The following is a 25187-nucleotide window of genomic DNA, read 5'->3' on the forward strand; positions in this document are numbered from 1 at the left end:
ATATAATTTTCATACTGTAATAATAAACTCGCTGAAGAAGTTTCCAAACCCCCAAAAAAACTGACTGTGTGCCGACTCATACCGTCAACACTTTTCTTAACTTCTCCTTAAATGTAGCTGGTGAACTCAAATAGTGTAGCTGGTATTTATTTTTAGAACAATATTTTGGTTTGGGCTCTAGACTGGATACAGTAAGACTGTGCTGAACTAGCAAGTTTTTAATGGTAACTTTATCACTGAAATAAATACCAGTAAATATATCGACACATTTTGATCCATATGGGTTATTATACCTGTGATACATGAATACTCCACCATAAAAAGACAAAAACGATGGTGCTTACTTGTCCCCGAAGGCGCGCCTCCAGAACTCTGCAGCATCAGCTTTGGTTATGCGGAAGTTGTCACCTTGAAACAGGCCATTGGGGAAGATGGCTTTCAGCTCAGCCAGCATGTGACTGAAGATCAACGACAGCTTGGTGAGGTTTCGTCTGAAAAGTGACAAAAAAGAAACTAATATTTTTAAAATCATTGGATTTTTCTTAAAAGACCACCGTAAGCATTTCACTATCACCATTTTTCAGTAAACATCCAAACTCGTTGAACCAAAAAAACAGAAACACACAATGAATTAATTTAAACAAACACTGAATGATGAGGCAAGCATTCAAATCTACCAACATTTAAAACAGCCTTTTACTCGATTTATCTTTGTCTGAAGTTAAAATTTGATTGGTTTCAGAAAATTTTTATTTAGATGAAAAGTGGGTAAATATTTTTGTGGCACATTATGACTTAATTGATAATTTGTGAATATTACTAGAAAAACAAGAAACTGAGAAACCGCCACAGCCTATGGACAGGTCGTAATTATATTTTACCTGAAATGAGCTGCTAAGAAATACAAGAAAAAAACAGCCAAATTATACAAGTAAATTGCTATAAATAAAGCTTGCTTTTGTTGGGCGAAAAACAAAAAGTCCTACTGCTGGAATTAGGCTGAGTGAACGTAAAAGTAAATCAACATGCTTATAGTCCATACAGTTTATTTAAGCTTCAATGGAGGCTTTATAAATAAAGATGGCAAAAACTGTCTGTCCTCCAACAACCAAACAACTTTAATTTTTTCACAGATGGTTTGAATAGGGCTGGAACAGCTGACACAAACTGAACTCTTGGCAGTCATTGACCATAAATGCACCACATCAAAGATGTTGGCACATCCAGTTGTGATTAGATATAATAGGATTTAATAGGCATTAAAGAAATGCCTGGAACATTTGTGCCATCCATTTTAATAACATGTTTCTTTTTATTTTGTGAGGCAAACTCAACATCTTTGCTTCAGAAGGCCACAAGAACTGATTGTGGGTTGTTTTGTAGTCTAGAGGGGGATTTTCAGAGTTCCCAGTAGGAAATGGAACAAGAGCATCCCATTAAGCTGGAACTCCACAGTCAGCCCTCAGTTGTGTGTCCAATATGGCTGCAGCAGATTTATGGAAGTTGTGAAAGCTGCCAGCATGAACTAGTTATTAGTGCTTCTGGGGGTTTGCGTCTCTTAAAATTTGCGGTGTCAAGTTTCTTGGATAGAAGATTTTTATAAGATCGTGACAGATTAACTTTTTCCCTTTTGATGCGACCTACGAACTGTACAATGTAAGAGAAAAGCTTTTTGGGTTCTTTTTGGGTAGGACTCTATCAGAATGGAACTTTTTAATTTGGGAGTATTTTTCTCATTCTTTGAAAATATCTAGAATTGTCAAATTATGAGAAAATCTTTTATGCACACCCCTCTAGAAATCATACCACATTATTAATCTGTTTAGTTTTGGGCTATGTCTGGGTCATTACACAACTTAAAATTTTCTGATAAAAGCCAATCTATTAATCCGGATTTATTCTCTGGGTTGATATGCTGAAATATCAAGTTCCTCTTCATCTTACAAACTGAAGTCTGAACACTGGTACTTGGAATTGCTCATAATCCCCTCCACCCAGTTAAAGATAAAAAAAATATGGTCGAAACATGAATCACCATCACACTTCGCTGTGTTTCTGCACATTCCTTTTGGAGTCGTAGACAAAAGGTCCAAACTTTGACTCAGACCAGAACACATTTTCCCACATGTGCTTTTGGTTGACTTTAAATATGTTTATGCAGGGCTTGAATAATTTTCTGCCTGTTTTCCTGTCACCCATCCCTATAGCTCAGACATATAAAAAACAGCGGTGCACCGATTGCAATTTTCTGGCTGATCTTTTTAAAAGATCGATTTAAAAAGCCTAAAATGCCGATTCTGATTTTGACCGATACCATTGTTTTTTGCATAAAGTGTGTGTAATTTGATCAATTCCTCAATATTTATCGATATATTTTCTCAGAAAGTATTGATTTTTCATCTGCGAGTACTGATGCATTAAATCCTACTTTGAGTTTTATGTCAAATCCACATTAATTAAATGACAGCTATCGCACATGACATTTTTTTTACCCAGTTGCACATGTACATTGAAAATGACATGTAATGAAACAACAAGTTACAATTACTTAAATAATAAAGTGAAATAGATAAATTACAGTATCTAATATAAGTGAATAAAACAAAAGATGTTTGTTTTCTGCATAACCAAATACACAAAACCACACAATTAACATTTAAATAAAGCAAATGCATAACAAATGTATAACAAAAACAACATTAGTAGCATTACACCATCAGTTATATTAATTCAATGCCAGTCTATGGAACAGTCACAAAATGTCACCAAAATCACTCTGTCCCTCTAAAATCTTTCAGAAAATCCTAAAAATGTATTGAATTGTATTGTTTGCTGAATATTGTGATATACTGTATATTGTACCGTGAACAGAATATCGTGCATCGTATTGTATTGTGAGATTAGTGTATCGCTACAGCCCTAGCAAGAAAGTTGCTGGGTTGGCAACAGTGAGGTGACTATTGTTAACGGCAAACGTGCAGACATGACCTGGTGGGCCGGGCTGTCAGTCAAAACTCTCTCACGGAACAGCAGAAGAGGAGAGTGGTTGATTTTTAGACTTTCGGTGAGGTAGATAAGATCGGTGGATTATATTGGCTTCACATCCAAGTATCACCCGATCACAGATCTCCCAAAACTGAGGAAATCTCCTCGTTAGTATAGTGGTGAGTATCCCCGCCTGTCACGCGGGAGACCGGGGTTCGATTCCCCGACGGGGAGTGAAGTTTGTTTCAGGTCCCTCTTGAAAATGAGATCTAGATCTCAACGGGGTTTACCTGATTAAATAAATAAAGGAATAAATCAGCTGGCCGATAAATTGGTGCACCACTAATGAAGAAGACAGGAGATTCCACTTGTATTACACAACAAGTATTTGCCAGAAGTTTCTGTAGCCCATTTAATGTGGTTGTAGACTTCCAGGACAACTATTCTCTTTTTTTGTTCCTTCTGTTTATATTTTTAAATCAATTTGGAGCAGCATCTTCTTCTTCGTTATGTAACTGTTGCACCAAATTTTCTTGACTTGATGTCTGCTCTTTGAACTGCGCACTATGCTTTTTCTTGTATCTATCCCCTGACTGATACCTTTTGCCAATTCAGTCCTTATGATGCACATTGAAAACTTTTTGCAGGACTTCTACTTAACATGAGTTTTAATATAGTGGTTTGTTCTGAATGCAGTCACACAGTTATGCAATTATATTACCCAGATTTTCTTTTATTATTATTACTATTATTTTGGAGCCTGAAAAAAATCAGTTTATCAGATTAGCTTTACAGGTTATAGGTCAAATTAAATATGAAAAGTTTTGAAAAGGAAGTGAACTATTTACATAGCACCCCTTACTGGTCAAAACCAAGCAATTTAACAGGGTGTATAGACTTTTTGTACCCACTGAATGTGGCATCTACACACACCACAAACACTCATACAACTGACTGGATGACAGAAAATCCAGAGAGATTAAGGGTTACAATATTCAAGCAACAAATAAAAACATAAAATTGAAGGCTTAGTTTCTATTTCGAGTTCCTCCTCATTAAAAGCGGCCCACAAAATGCAGCAGGGCTTCCATAGACATACGATTTAACTCACAGGATGAATTAGAAATTGAGGCTGCAGCGTCTTTCAGTTCTGACTCAGTTTCAACAGGGCTGGTCAACAAGCGAAGAGAGGAGGAAGTGACTGATATGTTGGAGCGGAAAATAAAGATGACACAACAAGGAAGCTGAGAAGAGAGCAAACTAGAAGAAGAAGAGCAAGAGGGAACTGTCAAAAAAAAAGGAGAATAAGAAGCAAGAGACCGTGCTGACAATGACAAACCACACTTTAGTACTGTGCTGAAAAAGTGAAGATTAAAAGAGCAGCAAGGAGACTGAGCCGGCAGGCTGAATTGACATGCACAAGACAGTCGACGCTGAAAACACTGCAACGCTGCAGCTGCCCCGCACCACAGCACACACCCAGCAAGTGAAGGGGAGGGGTGTAAAGAATGAATGAGGAAGGACAGAAAACAAAAATGCATTAAAACGATTATTGCAAGATTAAACCCAGGGGGGAAAAAAGTACTGTGCTTGTCAGAGAAACGTATAAAACTGGGAAAGCCTCTCATTAGTAAATGATTTTCAAAACAGTGAACACTTGTGGAGTTCACTGGCCAACACTTTGAAGTGCTCCTTCCACTTAGACTCTACAGAACCGACTTTAAGCTGGATGCAGCCACAGTAGCTGCCTTTGAAGTGAGCACTGCACTCGTCGGTAATGCCCAGAGACAAATTAGCCGATCAACTACTCAGAAATACTAGGATGAACTTGTGATGCTTCCGGCAAGAGCTTCTTTACCTCAGAGTTTACTCATAAAAGGCGAGTGCGTCTTCGGCAGTATAACCTCAACAGGACAGGAGGTCACCCTCCATTTCTTCTGCTCCCTGGATGCGTCAGTGTTACTCAGCCATAAAGCCGTCATCCCATCCATTCCACCTCTGCGTGCTTTTATCTATGCTACAACAACCTCCCACTGTGATCTGCTTTCTTCCTAAACCAAAAACCTTGTCCCTCCTTTCAGGTTTGTTTGTTCATCTCACCTCTGTAACAGATGTTATATCTATTCTGTTTAAGTGTGTTTATCCACTCACAGCCTCCGTCATTTTGAAACATTCATGCAGGCTACCAACAATTAGGAACCCTCCATTTGGTATCATTTCTTATTCATCAGATTCTCCCATGGTCGATGCACATAGTCTGGACTGGAATCTATCTATAGTTTATTAGCTTCTCACATACATACTTATAGTCCTTCAATGTTTTTTGCATTACTTCAGCATATTTCATATAACAGACAAATACAAAGTAGCACTAAGTGGATAGTAACAGTTGTTTCAAGATTACAAATAACACTGACATTGTGTACTGTGTACAAACTGAACTGTTCACAGCAATTAAGTCTTTTTGGGTGTGTCTCAACCAACTTCTAGACAGAGGATTTGCTTTGCCTGTTCTTCTTTTAATAATAGCTTAATGCTGAGACCGTTGGATGGACAACAATTTAATTTATGTTGAAGCCTTGCCACAGAATCTCAATTGGATCTGGGTATGGACTCTCCCTGGGACCTTTGTAAGACATCAGTATGATTTAATCTACATTGTCTCATTGTCCTGACTGAGTAATTCTCATTTGATGCCAAACTCTCATTCTTAAGTAGGGCTGGGAAACCAATGACAATATATATTACAACAGACACATGATCAAGATCAATAGATAATACGTCCAATAAAATGTTAAATAATTTCACTGAACTCCAGTCCAGAATCGCACAGCATTCTGGGGGATGTAGGCAGAGGAAAGACTTGAGTTATTGATATACATTACTAGATTGAACAGCGCCTCTTAGCTGCTATAGCTAGTGCCGTGCACCTGGAGGCGCTAGTACCATGCATTGAGTCATGTCAATAAAGTTATAAATGTGTGATAAGCAGGAATATGTCACAAAAATCATCTAATATAGAATAACTGACCTACTTCCCACTTTCTCCATATATTTTTATTTTAATAAAAAAGTTTTTCTGATCTGGGAAACATGATACCCTTTGACTTTGTTCTGTCTTGGTTGGTTTGCAGTTGTGACATTTTCTATCCATCTTCTATACCAGTGTTTCCCAACCCTGGTCCTCAAGGCGCCCTGCATGTTTTAGGTATTTCCTTGCTTCAGTCCAGCTGATTTCAATTGATGACTGATTTACAGGTGTTTGTTGACCTGCAATCAGTTGAATCAGGCACATTAAAGCAGGGAAACATATCTAAAACATGTAGGACAGTGTTCCTTGAGGACCAGGGTTGGGAAACACTGTTCTATACTAAACCGTGCTCTGCAAGACATCTAAACCCTGAGATAATGTGTTACTGCCCATTTTATCCATACATTTATCCCCAAATCGGCTGCTCTATTTGTTGGTTTTCATGATGCCGTTTGCTCACTAACATACTCTCTGAGGCTTTCACAGAACCGCTAAATTAGACTTGAAAAGAGGACTTTCAAATAAGGCGAGGTCTGAAGGCAGTTTGTTGACAAGGATTTTATTTTGGGGTATCAGAACAAACAGAACTAAATACCACTACTTGTCACTAATTTTAGATTTTGTTTTTTTGGTAAAACATTTAGAACAGCATGTATGACCGCCCTTCCTACCTCATTATGTGCTACCCAAAAAAAATCCCATGAGGTTTGTGGTTGTAAAGTGACAAAATGCAAAAAGGTTCAAAGGATATGAATGCTTTTGCAAGGCAAAGTAACTCTCTGAAAGATAGAGCGGCTTAACGGACCATCAAATAAACATAAACTCTTAAATGTTGTTTTGAACAGACAATTGTTAAAGCCACCTCACTGATCCCACTGGAATGTACACACTATTCCTTCCCTTTAAAAAAAAAAAAAAATCATATTAGTTTTCAGTGTAGAAACTCAGCTTCCACACAACACTACCAACACCGGCATTTAGATGTTCCCTGAGTGATACATACGGCAGGAACTGTTATTAAAAATTCAGTGAAGTTACCATACCAAACAGAAGCACAGGAAGCTTCAAAAGGAAGTAGAGCCACAGAGCTGCTCAGTCAAAAAAAAGGACAAAAAAAGGCTTACTGCTCATTTACTAGTTTTGCGTGTGTGTGTTCAAATAGATGATAAATATTGAGCCATTTCATCTTACAATCCCAAAAAAGGCCACATAATTTGACAGAAATGGATTTCCGTCCCATGTGATGGAGCAGGGTACAAGTCAACTCTGAGCTAGACTGAGACAGAGGGCCTGCGAAAGCAAACAGCAGTCTAGTATGAAGTACACAGTCTGTTCCAGCTGTCTCTAACACCAGATCTGCACAGTCCATGAGATCACTGAATATTTTTACCAGAATATTACAAGAAATTAAGAATTGGCTTGAAAAGGAATGGAGTGACAGGTTTTAATCTAAGCCTGCACACCTGTTAAGAGTTATTACATAATCACCTAATCAGACTTTGTCTGAGGCTGAAATCTAAATTTCCAGAGATGACCGCCTCCTGTTGAGCACATACCAACAAAAGACATCTTACATTTAGGAATCCTTTTCACTCCAAGCACTTTAATAGATTTAGCCAAATAAAAGAAAATACCATAGAGAGTTGCTGATTTTGCAGTAAACACGAACAGTAAAAGCATATCAAATCGATTTCAATGCAAAGAATCCATTAATCATAGCAAACTGCAAGACTTGTATGCGTATGACAACATGTAATGTTAATAAAAATTAGGGTTTATATAGGACAGGCTTAAGGCCTGTCTCAGTCCTCTCCGTCCTTGCACTTCTCCATCCCACAATAGCAGTTCTGTGCTGTGTGTACACTGGGCAGCAGCCAACACTTCAGCAGCCAACCACTACAACGGTGACTGCTATTTAAGCTCCTGTGCCAGCAGTGACCATGCAAACTGAGTGGGCAACCACCACACAGAGAAGTTTGGTGATCTACTCTAGCCTCCCATGTGTGTTTAGAGTACGTTTCTCTCTCACTTGAACCTTTCGCCACGAACGCAGCAGAAGGAGAAAAAAAAAAGAAAAAAAGACAAACCTTTTTTGAACACTACGTTTTTGTCCTCCTTCCCCCTCATGCTATATAGTAACCTCTGACCTTGCAGCTGGCTTTTCCCTTCCTGTTTCCTGCTGGTTGTGATAAAAAAGCGCAGCTAGCCAGCCAGTGCTGTAGCAGGCTAACACAATGCAGCACAGCCAGCACAGGTCAGGCTTGCAGAGTCAGAGCCTGTGTGGACTGGTAGGAGTGCCATTATTAAGCAGAACCATTATTGGCTTTATCTGCTCAACGCTAGTTAACGCAGAAATCCAGACCAAACAAGGAGAAATACATCTCGTCTTTTGAGGAAAGACACAAGCGCAAGCCTGTGTCAAATTTAGTTCACAGCACACACACACACCCACACACAGAGTCAACAAGGTTTTAAAAGATTGGGGTTTTTTTTTAGATCTTCTTGGTAAGTGATCACTACAAGATACAGAGGAGAAACTGTAAGTGATCTTTACAAGACTCATTTCAGCATTCGCTTTGGTGACTCAACCATGTGCACCAGAAGGAATCACAGTTTTTCCACAAGTTATGATGGTGATGATACACTAAAAACCGATTGAGAAAACTGAGTTTCTTGCTGCTATTATTAAAGCAATAATTCAGCAAAATCATGATTGCAGTTTTCCCCCCAAAAAACCACAAAGCCCGCTGATAAACATCACTACCTATCCAAACTGTCTATACTCTTGATGCTTGTGCCCAACAACTTAACTCGACACCAAGTGCTGAACTGTTGCACAAATTATAGGATTTCAGTTACATGTAAGATGATCTGCTGGTTTAAATTTTTGCATGTTTGGCTGTAGCCAGGGGCATATCTTCACAGGAAACATAAAACACGCAGCTCTCCAACACCACACTTTGGTGTCGCAACAAAAAATTCTGACAAAGAGGGGAAATAAAGTCTCAGTCGTCTCCATATTCATTTTATTTTAGATCCCTGGTGCCAAACTTTTGTAATTTTTTGGAAAAGTGGTCTTAATGAAAGTGTCCTAAACTCTAGGGAGCATTTAACAGAAGACCTACCAAAAAACACTATTTCAAACAAACGTTTTAGATTTTGCTACAAAAGCTTGATACAAATATACAACTTATTCTTGTTTAAGTTCAATCTAAAGAAAGAAAACTAACAAGGTCTAAAAGAAAGGCAACTCCTGAAGTAATGGATTCATTTCTTTGTTTCTTGTTTCTTTTTTTTTAAGCAGGGTACTACTTTTCTCATTCACATGCTCACACTCTATTTTTCACCACATACTTAAGACTATGTGGTCATGTTCAGGTGCTACAACTAGAAAAGCAACAAAAATCTATGAAAGACTTTCCAAAGTCCAAATAATATGACCTTATTGAAGATGATAAAACAAAGAGGCAGCTTGTAAGAAAAACAAAGAAACAAAAGCATTTTAACATTTTTGTGGAGTTTTCTGTATGCAGAGCATTGCACTACTACATTAAACTTCATAAATGTAGTTGTGGTACAATCACAACCTTTAATGTGTGATTATGGGGCACTACTTTGTGGAAGTAAAGATACACCAATTTTGATTTTTAACATTATTCTCCAAAATGGGGCCTGCTTTCAAAGCCACCAATCCTGCAGTATCTAGTCCCTGCTAAAGAAAAGCACTCCCACAGCATGATGCTGTTACCACCATGCATCACTGTGGCAATAGCATTCAGATTACCACTAATTATTGGGTTTTCCTTCACACAGCATTTTGCATGTCACTGGCAGATCTGCCGTGTCTGTCAACCACATACAATCCCAATTAATTACGCAGTGTAGAGCAATGTTTTAATTCACATTTACCCCCTTCTCAGAACCATAAATTACAGGATTAAAGTGAGGGTATACTTCTCACAAAATATACATTTAATATCCAACAGTTATTTTTAGCGTAATCCTCCAACTTCCTAGACCGTGTCTAAGCTCACTTATGTCTGCGTGCATAAACGGCAAGCACTCGTTGTACAAAGCAGAGATGATGGTGAGTTGCGTCATCCTAATCACCATAATCTAATAATGTGAGGATGACATGTGTTGGCTGCTCAAGATGCTACTGCGACATAAATAGCCAAGACGTTCAGCTGTGTGTGTGCTTAAACATATCTGCACATGAAGCCTCAAACCTTGAGAATGAAAACCGATTTGAAAGTGAAACATTGTCAGCTACTTAAGTGTGAACAGCTTCTTCCGTTCCACATATTGGTAGCAATCTGCCAGTTAGACCAACCACCAAAAGATTTCATCCTTAACTCACAGCTCTTTTGACTAAAAGGACAAAACACAGCATATCTGTTGGAAATGCAAAAAAAAAAAAAAAAAAAAAGAAAGAAATGAGCCCACAGAAATATCCAAATCAAAAGAAAGCAGCAAATAAACCACAGAGGTGTGAAACCACTGGCCATTGTATATGGAAAAACTTGACTGGTTGAAGTTATGTTGAGGTAAAATTTAAATGAAATTAGTTTGATCTGAGCTGAACTAAACGTACAAGATTCACCCTCTTCACTCCCCACCGCCCTCAAGTTTACCAATGAATAAAAGTTTTAATCATTGACCTTTTCCTCTGACTAAAACTTAAAGTTTACTGAGTAATTTAACAAAAATTTTATGCGTTTCAGTTCCACTGGAAACAATAAACAAATTATGTTTAACTTCAAATGTACTTTCAATCTGTGTGGCTAAAAAAAAAACCAACAAAAAAACAAAAGCTAAATTTATGCCAACAGCTGCTGAAAAATGCACGGATGGATGCTATTTATGCAAATGTTCACGTTTAATCGATTTTATCAGCACTGTAATGCACTGATGCATTTCCCAACGAATCCATCCAATACTACAGACGCAAAGACAACGTTACAGCGGAGGGGATACGATGGCTTCTCCTGATAGTCAAAGTGCGGGCCGGTGCATTCTGAAGCAGACCTTTGTTACACGTGGGTGTCGAACACATTTACAGAAATAGGAAGTTATAATTTAGAACAAAGATCCTTCCCTGTACCAAAACAGGAATACCAGAAACTTAACATTTGAGAATTTGCAAAACATAAAGAGGAATATTCTTGGTTACATTTTATTAGGCAAGGATAAAGCAATGTTAATATAGAAAAGAAATCTTTCAAAGATTACATTTTTGAGCTATAGACACTGAAGTTTCAAACTAAGATACAAAATCGAAGACAACTGTAAACACAGCAGGAGCAGCGTGTAAATGTATAGCCTCATTAGATTAAAAACTACCAAGCACTAAGCCACAGAAAGATCAAGTCTCATGCAAATCATGCACAGCACCCATGTGTCACATGAACGTATGAAAACATGACCTTTCCTAAAACAGAAGTTGAAATAAGTGTTCCAGAAATGCTGAAGTTTTTGTCTACTGCAAAGCATGAATTTGTTTGTTTGTTTTTTAGAAAAGTACATTTGTTTTTAAAATGGGAGAGAAATGAGAAAAGCAACACAAACAGATCTAATATGATTATTAATGTTTTCTGCCAAACTTCTTAGGAGATTTTCCATGGAGCGGCTACTGAAGCTCAGAAAACAACCAACAGTAGCTAAGATAAGAATGAAGAATTGTGTCCAAATTATTGCTGAATGCTCGACAATTATTCCAGCTGCAGGGAAGGCTGAATGACTAAAAGCTTGAGGAAGTTGGTCCTGTTGTTGACCATTGTAATAATATCACATAGGTATGTGTGGAATGCACTTTTCTATTGTGTCAAGATCTGATGGAAGTCGTGTCAGAAAGAGAAGGCAGTGATATTAGAAGAAAGCCTAAAAGAAAAAATGGTGTTGGTTGTGGGACCAGGATTTCAGAAATTATGTTGCAGTTGAATTCTTCCCAAAGTCAGATTCTCCAATTGTTTCAAAAAGTCCCAAATAAAATCAAATTGAAATAAAATATTCATGGAACTTGGGATTTTAAAATTGGGAAGCCGAGGCGTCACAAGCCTCCCTGAGATCATCAACATGCAAAAGTACTACAGGAACGAAAGGTCAATTTACACTTCTTAAAGCTTGTACAACATTAAAACATACAGAGTAATGCGCAATGCTTATTTTGAGTGATTCCCAACAACATGCAAGTGTTTTTCTCTTATGTGATGAAGTCCTCAGTAGAAAGAAAGAAGAATAGCATCTGAGGTTAGGTCGCAAAGATGAACAGAAATCGGTACCAGAAGAAAAAGCTTGTTCAATGCATCTCTACTTAGCAAGTGCGGAGTATAAAGTAAAACCTCATTTTCTATAGCTCTTATTTTGTTTTAATGCTGGGCAAACAAAGTTAATGTTCTGAAAACTGCAATAAATCTTACTCTGATTTTAATAAAGGCACTAACTAAATTTTATTGAATTTGTTGTTGATTGAAAATCAATACTTTGATTAAAATAGAAGCACTTGTTGAGCTTCACTTTGGTAGATCTGCTGTTAAGAATTCATTAAAAATTAAAGGAAAAAAAACATCCATTAGCAAATGTATCATTTTCCTTCACCTCTATCACTTTCTACAGTCTGTCCCTCTGTGCAGCTGCATCACCCTGCAGCTCATAACCTCACCACTTCCTGTAAGCAGCTGGATCTATCAGCGTTCGTCAGGATGCAATGGTGGCGCAGCTCAGAAGAACGAGCAAACACACTGGAGAAGTCCTACTTCCTCAGTCTTTAATTATCTTAACCCCCAACTTTTTCTTACCATCAAACATTTAAACACCTTCTATGCTGATTAGGTTGAGATAAAAGTCCCTTTTACTTTGTTCTCATTTGATGAATAAAAGAAACATTGTTTTAACTTGAAGGCTTATCTAGTTTCTGTGAATTTTCCTCTGACAGAGGACTGAAATGTCTGGGCTGTGCTGCGTAAGGTTACTGGAGGAAGTAAGTGAAGTAAAAAAGGAGGAAGTGCTGACTATGTTATATCGACTCCCACCGAATATGGTATGCTAGTGTTAATAATTAAGTCTTACTCACAGCAGACACACTTTTGTGCTCACTTTCATGCACTGAACAGCAAGCTCTTTTCCTTGAGCAGTCACTTCAGAAAGTGAAACTCGCTGAATATTTCAAATATTTATTTATTTTCATTTTGCATATGACTGCACAAAAATAATAAAAATTTCGCAATTTGTGTCTCAGAAAATTAGAATATACTAAAATGGTGAAATATTGGAAACTTTTATTGCCACACCTTAGTTAACCAATTGACTTAAAAGACCTGGCGAGATTTCCTGAAGCTAAAACTGGTCTCTCACTCTAGGGTCAGTCGGCTACACAAATATACAGAAGACCGTCATCGACGCCTCCACATGGAGGGGAAACCAAAAAAACTGTGTCTTTGCTAAAGAAGCTGGTTGGTCACAGAATGCATATAAAACAGAGGATTGAAAAAGGGTGGCAGGAAGAGGTGCACCAGGAATAACTGCAGCCTTGAGAGGTTTGTCAAGCAAAATCTATTCAACAACTTGGTGAATCTTTATAAGAAATTAACTGAGACAGGAGTCACTGCGCGCCGACTACTCCTACACATGGGCTACAGATGTCGTATTCTTTTTGTTAAGCCACTCGTGAACCAGAGACTGGACTGTCACAAAGTCTGGAGGCAGAGTGGTGAAGCACAGTTACTTGAAGTCCAGTGTGAAGTTTTCAGTCAGCAATGACCATGTCCAGACGCTGTAGTCCTCAATCTGGTGGTCCTGAGTTCGATTCCTGGTCTCCTGCCATTTGCTGCATGTGTTCCCCTTCCCTTCTCTGTCCTCCCCATTTCCTGTCCATATACTGTACAACAAAGGCCACTACAGCCTAAAAAATACTTTAAAAAAAACAAACAAAAAAAGAAAAATCAATGAGTCGGGGTGGCAGGTCCTCTGTTGATGTTGGTCCAACATTTATGTTTATGGAAACGTTTTGTTTTCCAGACAGACTTTGCACCTACCCACACTGCCAAAGGTACCATAAGCTAGTTCAGTGAACAAAGAGTTACTGTGCTTGACAGACCAGAAAACTCACCTGGCCTGAACTATATAAGATGCAATTTTCCCTTTGCTTGCAGTGGCTCAAACCTTCTTGGGAAACAGGCTTGCACAGCAGCATGCTCACTCGTATCTTGCCATGCTACAACTAAAACACAGGCAAAATTTTTCACTCAGCATTAAATTTAGACATGGGAAAAACAAAGCACACCCTCCGTCAAGTTTTGGAGAGATGAAAACAAGGATCTTTTTTCGTTTTTGGTTTTCCCCGATGACGGTGCTGTTCACTATGGCCAGACAGCTTTGCTTTTATTCCATCTGTCAAAGGTCCAAGTTCCAGAAGTCTTGCGGCTTATTCAGATAAAACATTGCTTATCCAAGTCAACCTCTGTTTTTATCTGAGCATTGAATCCAAATGAGTTAAATATTTCTCTGACATTAAGATCAAGAACTTCAACACTTACCCTACTATTTACTAAAGCTACAGTAGTAGCTCTTGAAGCTTTTTGCAATTGGTTGGAGAAGTGTACAGTCTGACGGCAGGAGTGAATTGGCCAAGATGTCAACTCTAGGAAGAGTTTGCAACTGTAGTCAACTAGCCTTTAAAATGATTAAAGACCTAATGAATACCAGATTATTTTTATGTTTTAATGTGTAAAAAGACTGTGTATCCAAAGCTCTGCGAGGACTTAGTTAATTCTGTTAATAATCATCAAAAAAGTCTTTCAAACTTCCTCTTAAGCTGACTGGGAAAACAAAAGAAATGAGCACCGGTAACTCTGCAGAAATTATCGTTCCAGTTGGATTTCTGAGTCTAAGCCACGTGTAAACCCTGCTGCAGCCTAAACATTTCCCCGGCATCCAACATAACTTAAGTGGGCTGATACCCATTGGTTAGTGTCAGAGCCACTGCCTTCTTAATTCAAACAATAGTCACCTTTGTGTGCAATGCCTGGTGAGTGTGTATATGAGTGCATTTCCTCTGCTTTTCAGCAGTAATTTCTTTCTGCTCAGTCTCATTGCAGTGGAGTGAGAATGGAAATTAATTTTACACTGACTAATACTTAAAATGGTAGCAAGTAACTTTATCTGTGTTCAAAACAGAAGGGCCTAAAATTGAAACTTCCTCTTCTCTTTGGTTGCCTTTGTGGCGTTTTGTCTGCAAGATTATGGTCATGGCAGCTGAGAAAAAAACCATTTCACTGAGGAACTGTGAAACAAGATGAGGATGTATCTCTTAGCAAATGACAGAAAAAAACTGTTGCCTACATTTCTAAATACACAAAATAGAATATTCAGTCATAGAACAAAATGCTATACCTATTCAGACAAATTATGTTACATTTAAAAATATTAATGCAATTTCAGACTGTTCATTCCCCCTCATTGCCTGTCTAGCCAAAAAGTAAAAACAGATTTTGCTACGTCTAACTGGTCTAAACAACTTCGGCTTTTTCACCTACAGCTTAAAGTATTTTTGCAAATCTGACATCCAGTTTAACCAAAGATAAAATCATCGCTCTCCAAAAATTCAGAGAGTACCACAATAAGAAATAATTAATTTATCAACAATTATGCTACATGAATTGGCAGCCCAAAAATTCCTATAAATATTGCAAACTTTTTCTTAGAAATTGATCGAATCATTGGATTTTTTTAAATTCATAATAAATGATTATCCTCTGCAGTACAAATATGATCAGACACAGAAAGCAATTTATCTTAGCCACTCTATAAAATGAGGATGACAAAAGAATTGAAGTGAACGTCAGATATTTAAAAATAAAAATACTCATCTAAATATGTAGATATCTACCTCCACAGCAACTAAGCCTCTGAGAAATATGGTTCTAGAAAGCCTCAAGGTTATTTTACTACAATGAAAATGAGTCCCAAATGCTCACAAACCTGAAGCAAAAAGTCATGTCCTGAGATCACAAAGTCTGCATAGCATCCAGGATTATTAGGGAAACAATTATTTGCAATATTTATTGCAACAATGCCAGTTAAATGACACCAGATACCCCAAAAACTTTCTGTGAGTTTTAGCTTCACTGTCAATAACTTCTCAAGTGTGAGAGTCCATTTCTGAACAGCCACAGATTGTCAATATATTGTTTGAAGGCTGGCTATGATTGAGTTTCTATTAAAATCTTTTAGCAAATATTGCAAGAATTGTAACTTCCAACCATTTCTATGTCAATGTGATATTGTAGACTTAATGCACTGAAAGTAAAATTTTTCTTTAATTATTTATACACCTCTTCACTGAGATGCCAGTAATGGTGGAGGTTCTCGTATATTTGCATACATAAAAAAATCTTCTCTGAGGTCTATATTTACTGTCTTGACTGGCACCAAATAACTTTTTTTTGCTTAATAATAATTATAATTGAGTCACCTTGTTCCATCTTTTAGAACCGACACGCCCAAAAATCTTCATCAATAAAGTTACCAAAAGTTTTCTAAGCTTTTATAGCCTTTGTTTTGTGACACTGCATCTCACAGTATGATGTTGGTCAAAACTACCTTTTAAAATTTATGGAAATTACACTAAAAAAGGGCAGCACACACTTAAAATTCATCAGCGTTGAATTTCATGTTCTTGCTTAGAACTACTTCTGCTATCTGTGGGTCTGTCTACCAATTTCAACATTCAGCCTTTTTTTAAAAGAATAACTACTTCTTTTTAGTGCGAGAAGCGAGCTTTTGTTTCAAACTGCTAAGAATATCAAAGAGCCAACAAATGTAGCAGCTAAAGAACATAGCGAATAGATGACAACGATAGAGAGGCTCAAAAACAAAGTGACAGGCAGCTGTAGAATGAGCACCCTTCTAACCACACACCCTAGCATTCTCAAACCACAACACCTCTCTTCTCTTGTTTTGATACATCTTGAACTACAACTACCTTAAGGGGGTGGGTATGGCTGCCATTGTTCTCAAAATGATTCTGAATGAAGCACAAACTACATCATACATCCAAATTGTTCATTTCAGATGGGTTAATTAAGAGAACGTACTGGCATGGCAGCATAAAATAAAGACACAAACACGAAGGTCCACTTTTGGACCATTTCACAAACCTGGGTTGCGAATTCTCCTCATACATGCGCTCCTTGCCTTCCTTGAACAAGCTGATGGTCTGCTTGGTCTTCTTGGTCAGGTTCTCCATGAAGACCCGGAAGAACTCGTTGTCTCCCAGAGTCTCCATTTTGCCCTCATAGCGAGACAGGATGGTGCGCAGGTGCTGGTAGGTGTCTGGCAGCAGGTCGAGGATGTAAGGGGGGCTGTTCTTCAGAGCCAGTTTGGGGTTTTGGCACAGCCGCACCACCTGCAGAAACGGGAGGATGTGAGGGGGAGAACAGAGACACGGTAAGGAGATAAGAAACCAGCTTTGGGAGGTTACGTGAAAGAAAAAGCACAAAAAAGAAAGGTTAACAAAAAAGTGTCTGAGGAGAAAAATGAGGAAAGACAGATTACCGTATATTCCGGACTATAGAGCGCACCTTACTATAAGCCACACCTACAATTCTTTTGAAACAAAAACTGGAAACGTACATTAGACGCATCGGGCTATAAGCCGCTTGTATCTCCGCCGCTTTCGGTTTTCCTTAATAAATCTGCTATTAAGGACACAACCCTGCGTCTCCAACGCCGAACCATGGACTCGTTCACGCCAAGCTTACGTGCAGCGGCTCCGTTTCCCTCCTGTACTGCCAGATCGATACTCAACTTAAAAACGGCATCTTTTTCTTTGTGTTGTTTCCATGATGAGGGGTATGAAATTTCTCCGTCATGTCTGCTTCTAGCATGTGCTTGTTCTAAATGAAAATTAATTTCTTCTTTGATTTCCAATTTTGACTTCCAATTATTCATTTCCTGCTAAAGAGCCCCCTGGCGGTTGAAGAGAAATCCACAGAAAATTCGCACCGTGATATAAGCCGCATGGTTTAAAACGTGGGAAAAAGTAGCGGCTTAAATACGGTAGATGACTGTCACCATGTATTTTTAGGCTGTACATCAAAATTGCAGTTTATAAATGATTAAAAACCAATTTTAATAGAATACCTCTTTGAGCGATTAAACCACTCAAGATGTTTCCAGGGAGGCCAAATAGGAGCCATGCAAAACAGAACATGCCAACAAAGACTGAGAGAAAGGTCCCTAAAAGCCCAGGCCTTTTAGAAACCAGCAACCTATGCATTATGTAATACACTGAACATTCAGGCCCTCACTGTATGGTATCATTAATTATTTTACAAGCGCTGCACTTCCTTCATAAAAATGTATCAGCCCAAAACAAAGGCTGAGTGCATCCATGTACAGCATCCTGCCAAAGTATTCAACAGCCCCGTTGACAGACGACTGCAAGAAGACTGGCGTCAAGCCACACCTTCCAGCACGACGACGATCCTGCTGGAATACGGTTTACATCAAACCGTATTCGTTCGTTAGGGTAGCCTAGTCGATGTCAAAACCAAACCCAACTGAGAATCTGAGACAAAACTTGAAAACTGATGTTAAGAGACGCTCTCCGATCATTGACTGAGCTTGAGTTGACTGCAAACAAGAATGGATAAAAAAAAAAATAGACAATCAGTCTCTATGTAGCTGGCAGAGATTTGTTAAAATATAACAAAAACACATACCATTTTCTTTCATTTCACAATTATAAACTACTTTACACATAAAATTTCAATAAAATGCATTGACATTTGTGATTCGTAATGTAAAAGTTTCATTGAAGTTACATAAATACTTCTGCAAACTATTGTAGACTGTCTTTTCCCCCAAAACACATCCACAATCCTCTTGTTTTCCACCACTTTGTTCAAATCAAGAATGCTTGAGCTTTTTATACGCTGATCGTGCCTCTACAGTCATTGTGCGAGATCCTATCCCCTCCCATGTGTGTCCTTCTGCATGTTTGGAGAGGCTATTCGTGTGTTTACACTTCCACATTTCAATCTGAGTATCCTCTGCCACTTCTGCCTTAAAAAAATAATAAATAAATTACACAAAACACCCATTCTCCTTGCTTCATATTTGAACATGATTATCATGCAAATCTGAAGAGCTCAAGTGCAGGCTGCTGTCCTGAAAATATGTACTTCATGGCTACTACCCCCCCAGCTAAAACAATAAACGAACAAAAATAAACTCCTGGTAAATTGCTGTTGTAAATTATTTATTTGAAGTTCAAAATATCTGTAGTCACGGCCAGATGGACTCAAGTTCACCGAAACACGCCTGATCTTCATTAATGTTCATCCTTTCATCGCCGTTCTCACTGTAACTGAGTCACTTCGTTAACTATAACAAAAAAAAAGAAAAAAAAAGCTAGAACGATACTGGCGTAAAGCCTGGAACACTCAGTCATAAAGCCCGGTAACAACACGACTGCAGCCAACGTGCACACAACCCCGATTGTTTAGTTGCAAAAACATGTAAAGAAATAAGTTTTCATTCACAGATCTGAACCCGAATCAGAGCTTGATTGGCAGTCATCAGTAGCAACCAAACTATCATGTCAGCAACAAGGCATGGCTCTTTTTTTTTGCAAATCAGGCCAGATGACTGTGTGCAGATCATGTAGGAGGGCAGGAAAGAAATACGCCAGGTATACGTCTTGAAAATGGCTGTTATGAATTGCCTTGCCTTTTATGGGAGTCAACAGTTTTCCATTAGGGAGGGGAAAAAAAAATCAAACCTCAGAAGATGTTGAGTGATTTATAAGTTTGGTAAAGATTTGATTTTGGCTCAATTATTTGTATTAAGGTATACTTAAAATATTAAGAAGTAAGTTTCAAAACCATTAACATTTTTCTGACAAACCACACCCCCAGTTTAACGTCTCAATAACAAGATGTGAGAGAATGTCAGTAGAGAGCAATTTTCTCCAGCTGTATGACAAATTAATAACTCACCAGACAAATGTAAAAAAAAAGAAAAAACAAGCAACAAAGTATAATTTATAACATACTGCCTATTAAGTGTTGCTTTAGAGAAAAGTCTTTAAAAAAATGCTATTTATTTTATTAGAATTATCGTGCCGTATCTATATCGTTCCATTTTTTCTAAACCACTCAAAACTGACAGAGACAAAGTTTGCACTTGAGCTCGAAGAACCTTGAATCAATTTATAGCTGACCGACTGAACCGACAGCCCTCTGAACAGCAACCGAAACAGCTTCAGTCGTGCCATGAGGAAACCAGATGATTAACCGTCTCCAGAAGTAAACAGGAAAATATTACATAATCAAATAATCATTAGTTCCAGCAGAGTTTCCCAACTTAGCATGTCCTTCATTTGAAGGCATTTTTAATCTGGAAACCGAGAAAAGCAAGACAGATGCTTATTATGTGCTTATGGCAGTAAGTCTGACGTAGGAAGTTGTGTTGCAGTCGTGAACTTTAACGAGAGAACGAGAAATGTATCCACCACACATTTACAGAGTATTAATCAGAAGACACTGTCGGTTAGGCATTGCAACAAAGAAAATTGACAACATTTAAACGGAATAATAAATACATTATGGGATACGTTTCTCTCCCTCTAGACTTAAAACCTTAAGACATTTTAATTTTAACTTTTAGTACAAATATGTTTCAGTCTGATCCAGGATTCAACACGATCAACAATATTCTTTTTTTCATCTTGTCTTTATGTCTGAAGACAGACACTTGTTACATCTAACCAGAGGTAAGGTTTACACCACTATCATCATCAACACCTGCCAGACTTGCACTGAGCACTCAGTCAAACACGCGATATTGTATGCCTACATGTTTGATGCAGCAACATCTGGGGACCCTTATATGTCAGCGTTTATTAAAGCTCCTGACTTTAAGTGAAAGCTTGACTGCCTTTCAGCAAAATGCATTCCACTTCTACACCACTTCCCTCTGTTTAACCCCTTCAAAGACAGCTTCACACCTGGTGCTGACATGGTAGGTTCATAATAACTGAAGGTAGCCTGTAAGAAGTAGCAGGGTACTTTGAGAAATGAAAGCTAAAAAAGAAAAGATGAAATTGTTTCCCCTAACTTTGTATTTTTCTTGTCTAATACAGTCATGTGGCTGTTATTTTTTCTGTCAAGCAAGTGCACTCATTATTTGTGTCATTAACTTATTGCTTAAGTTAATGGCACGTTAACTTAAGCACACATTAGCGTCGTGGCATAAAATATAAGAACGACAACAATCTTATAATACTTGTTGTGGCAAATTTGGTGCTCAACTTTTTAAGCATACACTGCTGATTTGTTGAAAACGTAAAATTAACTTGCATTCCAAAGGGATTCTCTGAACCAATTATTGTAAACATATTTACTAAGTATTACTGGACACTGTGTCCTATGAGAAAACTAAGAAATTTTCTTGTACAGCTGGTAGAACGACCTTTACAATGTTCAATTTAGAATAATGATTACCTAGCCTAAAATACATCACCATGTATGTAAATGTTTAGAACTCAATTTAAAATATATTTTGCAAGATTACAAAAATTATATTTTAACTATGACACAAAACGGAACAAATGGTGAGTACAACAGTTGCACAAAGCACAACAAATACACAAAATAAATTTTTACCGTAGTGCACAGGATTATTTTGTTATAAATTAGTTTGGCTGATGAACAAACATTTTTTTTAATTTTTGGCTAATACAGAAATAATTTTTTGTTTTTTTTAAATGACACAATCTAAGGAAAATATTAAATTAAATAAGGAAATTAATTCAATTTATGCCGATCTAATTAAGTGTGCAAATATCATTTCTACATCTTTCTATTTCAAAGTTGTCATAATTTATTTTTTCAGTAAAAGAATCACAGATGAATTTAAAAATATGCAGGTTTATGCATAGAAATTTTATTTTAAAATATCTGAATAGATCAAGAACAGCTAATGTGCACCACCAGCCTGAGCCAGCTAACATCAGCAAAGTTTAAAAAACTGTCATGGTTTCAAAATGCGTAAAACTTTCCGTCGGTTCCTAAAATTTAGAGTCCTTTTACTGAAACATCAGCGTCACAAAATCACCAACAGCAACGTTGTGAGAACTAAAAGGATGTATTACCTTCCTTTAATATATTACTAACTTCTGCATAGCAGATAATATGTGACATGCAAATTTGAGCATTTTAGCTAACGATACTATAAAAGCTGCAGTTAGCAGACAGTGTTGGCTACTGTTTGCCAACATGGTGTGAATAGTCCGTTAGCTAATAAGTAGCTAATGTAATCACACTTTCCTTTACAATAATATATGACATTCATAATCGACAGCAGCTTGCCAATGCTGCCAGAACAAATGGTGTTCCTGGTGTTTATATCTGCCACTTTAAAGTATAACTTTGCATTGGATTATTTAATACAAATGTACGTTTCAGATTCTTAACGTGCCTTAAAGTCCAAAACTGACAAATGGTGGGTTTAACACACTAACAAAACCCTCATGTTTTAGGACCGTACACACTTAATGGCAGGTACTATCAAAATTTCTTCAGGAAATTTTTTAAGTGAGATAAAACTTTTAAAGCTAGGCTTGGCAAGTTACGAGTAGCACGTTCATAATGCAGCCGAATACAGACTTTACCCTGATTAACGGGTTAATCTGTTATACATACACTACCCAGCACAGAACAACCACTACCATATGTAGCAGGTATTTCTTTGAGTCAAAATAATAGATAAATGAATATTAATATATTAATGCTATTATTAAAAATGTTAGACAACATTCATCCATTCATCGTCTATGCTTATTCTTGACGAGGAGCCCTGAGGCTATGCCACCCTGGGCACATTTCCAATCCATCAGAGTCCTTATTAAAGTATGTAGTTATAGTTTTAAGACTACAATGTACAAATGGCACGTATGTTAGCAACTGGCTGCAGGCTGTACTAATGACTAATTAATGCCAAAAAGGTGTTACATTTAACACAATAGGTAGTCCAAAACTGCTTTTGAATATAGCAGGCGTTAATTGTTCGTTTCTGCCCAAGTCTTTGGATTAAAAATAAGACAAGTTAAAAGATAAAATTATGGAAACTAGGATATCCGATATATTATCTTAGTATCAACAATTTAGCAAGAAGTCGGTTACTTTTGGGTTTTAAATAAAAGCAATTAAATTATGTTACAAAACTCAGTTTAAAAACTGTGATACAATGAATTGCTGCTAGTGAAAAACATGTTAGTGACACTGTTGTCACACTTTTAATATAAAAGGTAACTCAGAGGAGCTTTTAAAGGGAAGCTCCAACATATTTCCTAAGCTGCTGATGCATGTTAATAACATAGCCATACTTCAGCTGCTTTTTAAACAACCTGTAGGAGCATGAAGAGTTTTGTTCCTGTAGTAATTTCAAAATGCTTAATGCCGTTTTGATCTTTCTAGTGCTGCCCATAAACAGTTGGTAGAGGTTTGAAATATGTTGACTTGCATGGTTCTAACTAAAAAAAAGTGGCAGGAATAAAATGAAGCAGAAAACTTTGGTTGGGTAGCAGCCTCTTAACTTCACAGCTAACAGCCGAGGTATCAAAATGGAAGAACAAGAAACTCAAAAAAGCTGCTCGAATCTCACAGGAAACTGGGGGTCGAACTGCTTCTGACTGTTTTCCGAGAAGCAAGTTGTGAGATGAGTCTTCCTCGTAAAAGAAAGCGCTCAAATGCTCTAGTTACAAAAGACACTTTTCATGTTTCCTTACGATTTATTGCACTTTTCGACGGCTGACAGGCAGCTGGCTGAATGTGCAGTTTCCAAAAGGGAAGTGACACAGACTTGTAAATGCTGCACTGTCCGGGTCTCTGAAGGATAGGTTTTAAACGGATCCCGTAACCATTTTTAAATAAAAGTTTAATATTTGAGGATTGTGGAACAGATGACGGTGCTACCACAGTTAGCTCAGACTTTTGACTGACGTTGGGAGCAGGTCTTGCCATGTCCGGAGGCCAGTATCAAACTTACGTTGTTTCACTGGCCTCTCTGTTTTGATGCTTGTTAGCGAAACAATAAACACAAACGAGTTTAGATGGTAAGATTAGCAGAAGTGAGATACTATAAACACCGTCCCCTCAGCTGACTAGCTAACCTAACATTAGCTGCAAAGATTAGCTAGCTAGTTAGCTACAGTTAGCCAAGAGCGCCGTTGGTCATCAGACGTGTAAACAAAGCTCGTTGATGTTTGTGTTTGCTAACCTTGTCCATCAGTTTCCAGCATTTCTCCACGGTTTTCTTGTCGACGGCCCCGGGCTGGTGGTGGGAGTGGAGGTGGTGATGGTGCGGCTGGAAGGCATCCTTCATCATTCCGATGATCCCCCCACCTTTCTTCAGGTTCCCTGCCATGTCCCGGCTCGGTTAGGGGGCAGAGTGGCGAGGCAGGGCGGCCAAGGGTCACGGAGACCGAACCGCCGCCTGTAGTTAGCTCTACCGGGCGATGGTGAACCCGTTACCCCCCTGCGAGGACAGCGCCCGAGGGGCGAATCCGAGCCAGGGTGCGACGGTGGGGTTAAACGGAAGGGTGGGAGGGTACTATCCGCTGGAGGACCCCATCATTAGGAATAAAACCAGCTAACAGGAGAAATGTCCAGATTGTGGATGAAATGTGTACAACGGCCCCCTTAAACCCGGTCGTTGCAGCTAGCAGCCCCGCTCTCCTTTCCCTTTCTGCAGGGACCAACGCAGGCTAATTAGCAGAACCGCCTCTGCTCGCCATCGGCTGGAGGACAATGGCAGCCTTTCTGTGAACAGACGCCTTGAGGACTTTAGTGTGTCCTCTCTTCTTGACAAGTCCCACTGTCGTTCCCCCTTTTCTCTCTCTCTCTCTCTCAACAAGCAGCTCTTTTCGCCCGTGCCGCGTCTTCTTGACGGGAAGTTCAGCGGCGGTGTGACAGTGTCAGCGCTCCCCTGCGGGCGGTGAGGGTGACGACATGCGCCTCACACCGAGCACAAAGAGGAAGTCGCGCTTCGAGCTGTGAAGGCTCCGTGGTCACAAACGGGAACAGGGGTGAATAAATAATTGTGCGATTTAAACATTGCCCAGTGTGTTCAGCTTCCCCCAGTGACGTGTATGTGCAGCCCTTTCTTT

At 38.4% G+C, this 25187-nt stretch overlaps 1 protein-coding gene and 1 non-coding gene across 3 annotated transcripts in view; one reads left to right on the plus strand and one right to left on the minus strand.

Moving 5' to 3' along the window:
• cbl (Cbl proto-oncogene) overlaps positions 1 to 25187 on the minus strand; it is a 46014-nt gene extending 20827 nt beyond the window's left edge. Inside the window, exons 1-3 of one of the 2 annotated variants that reach the window (XM_023351811.1) lie at positions 24299 to 25184; positions 17173 to 17420; positions 345 to 491 (exon numbers count right to left, since the gene is read on the minus strand). In XM_023351811.1, coding sequence (XP_023207579.1) covers positions 345 to 491; positions 17173 to 17420; positions 24299 to 24445 — 542 coding nt within the window. In that variant the 5' untranslated portion in view covers positions 24446 to 25184. Of the gene's footprint in view, positions 1 to 344; positions 492 to 17172; positions 17421 to 24298 lie in introns of both variants that reach the window. The other variant, XM_023351813.1, reaches the window with a different exon arrangement.
• trnad-guc lies at positions 3148 to 3219 on the plus strand. Its single transcript has one exon. It is a non-coding gene; the product is annotated as a tRNA-Asp (tRNA).

This window comes from Xiphophorus maculatus, chromosome 18 (genome assembly GCF_002775205.1).
Source record: "Xiphophorus maculatus strain JP 163 A chromosome 18, X_maculatus-5.0-male, whole genome shotgun sequence".
NCBI lineage: Eukaryota > Metazoa > Chordata > Actinopteri > Cyprinodontiformes > Poeciliidae > Xiphophorus > Xiphophorus maculatus.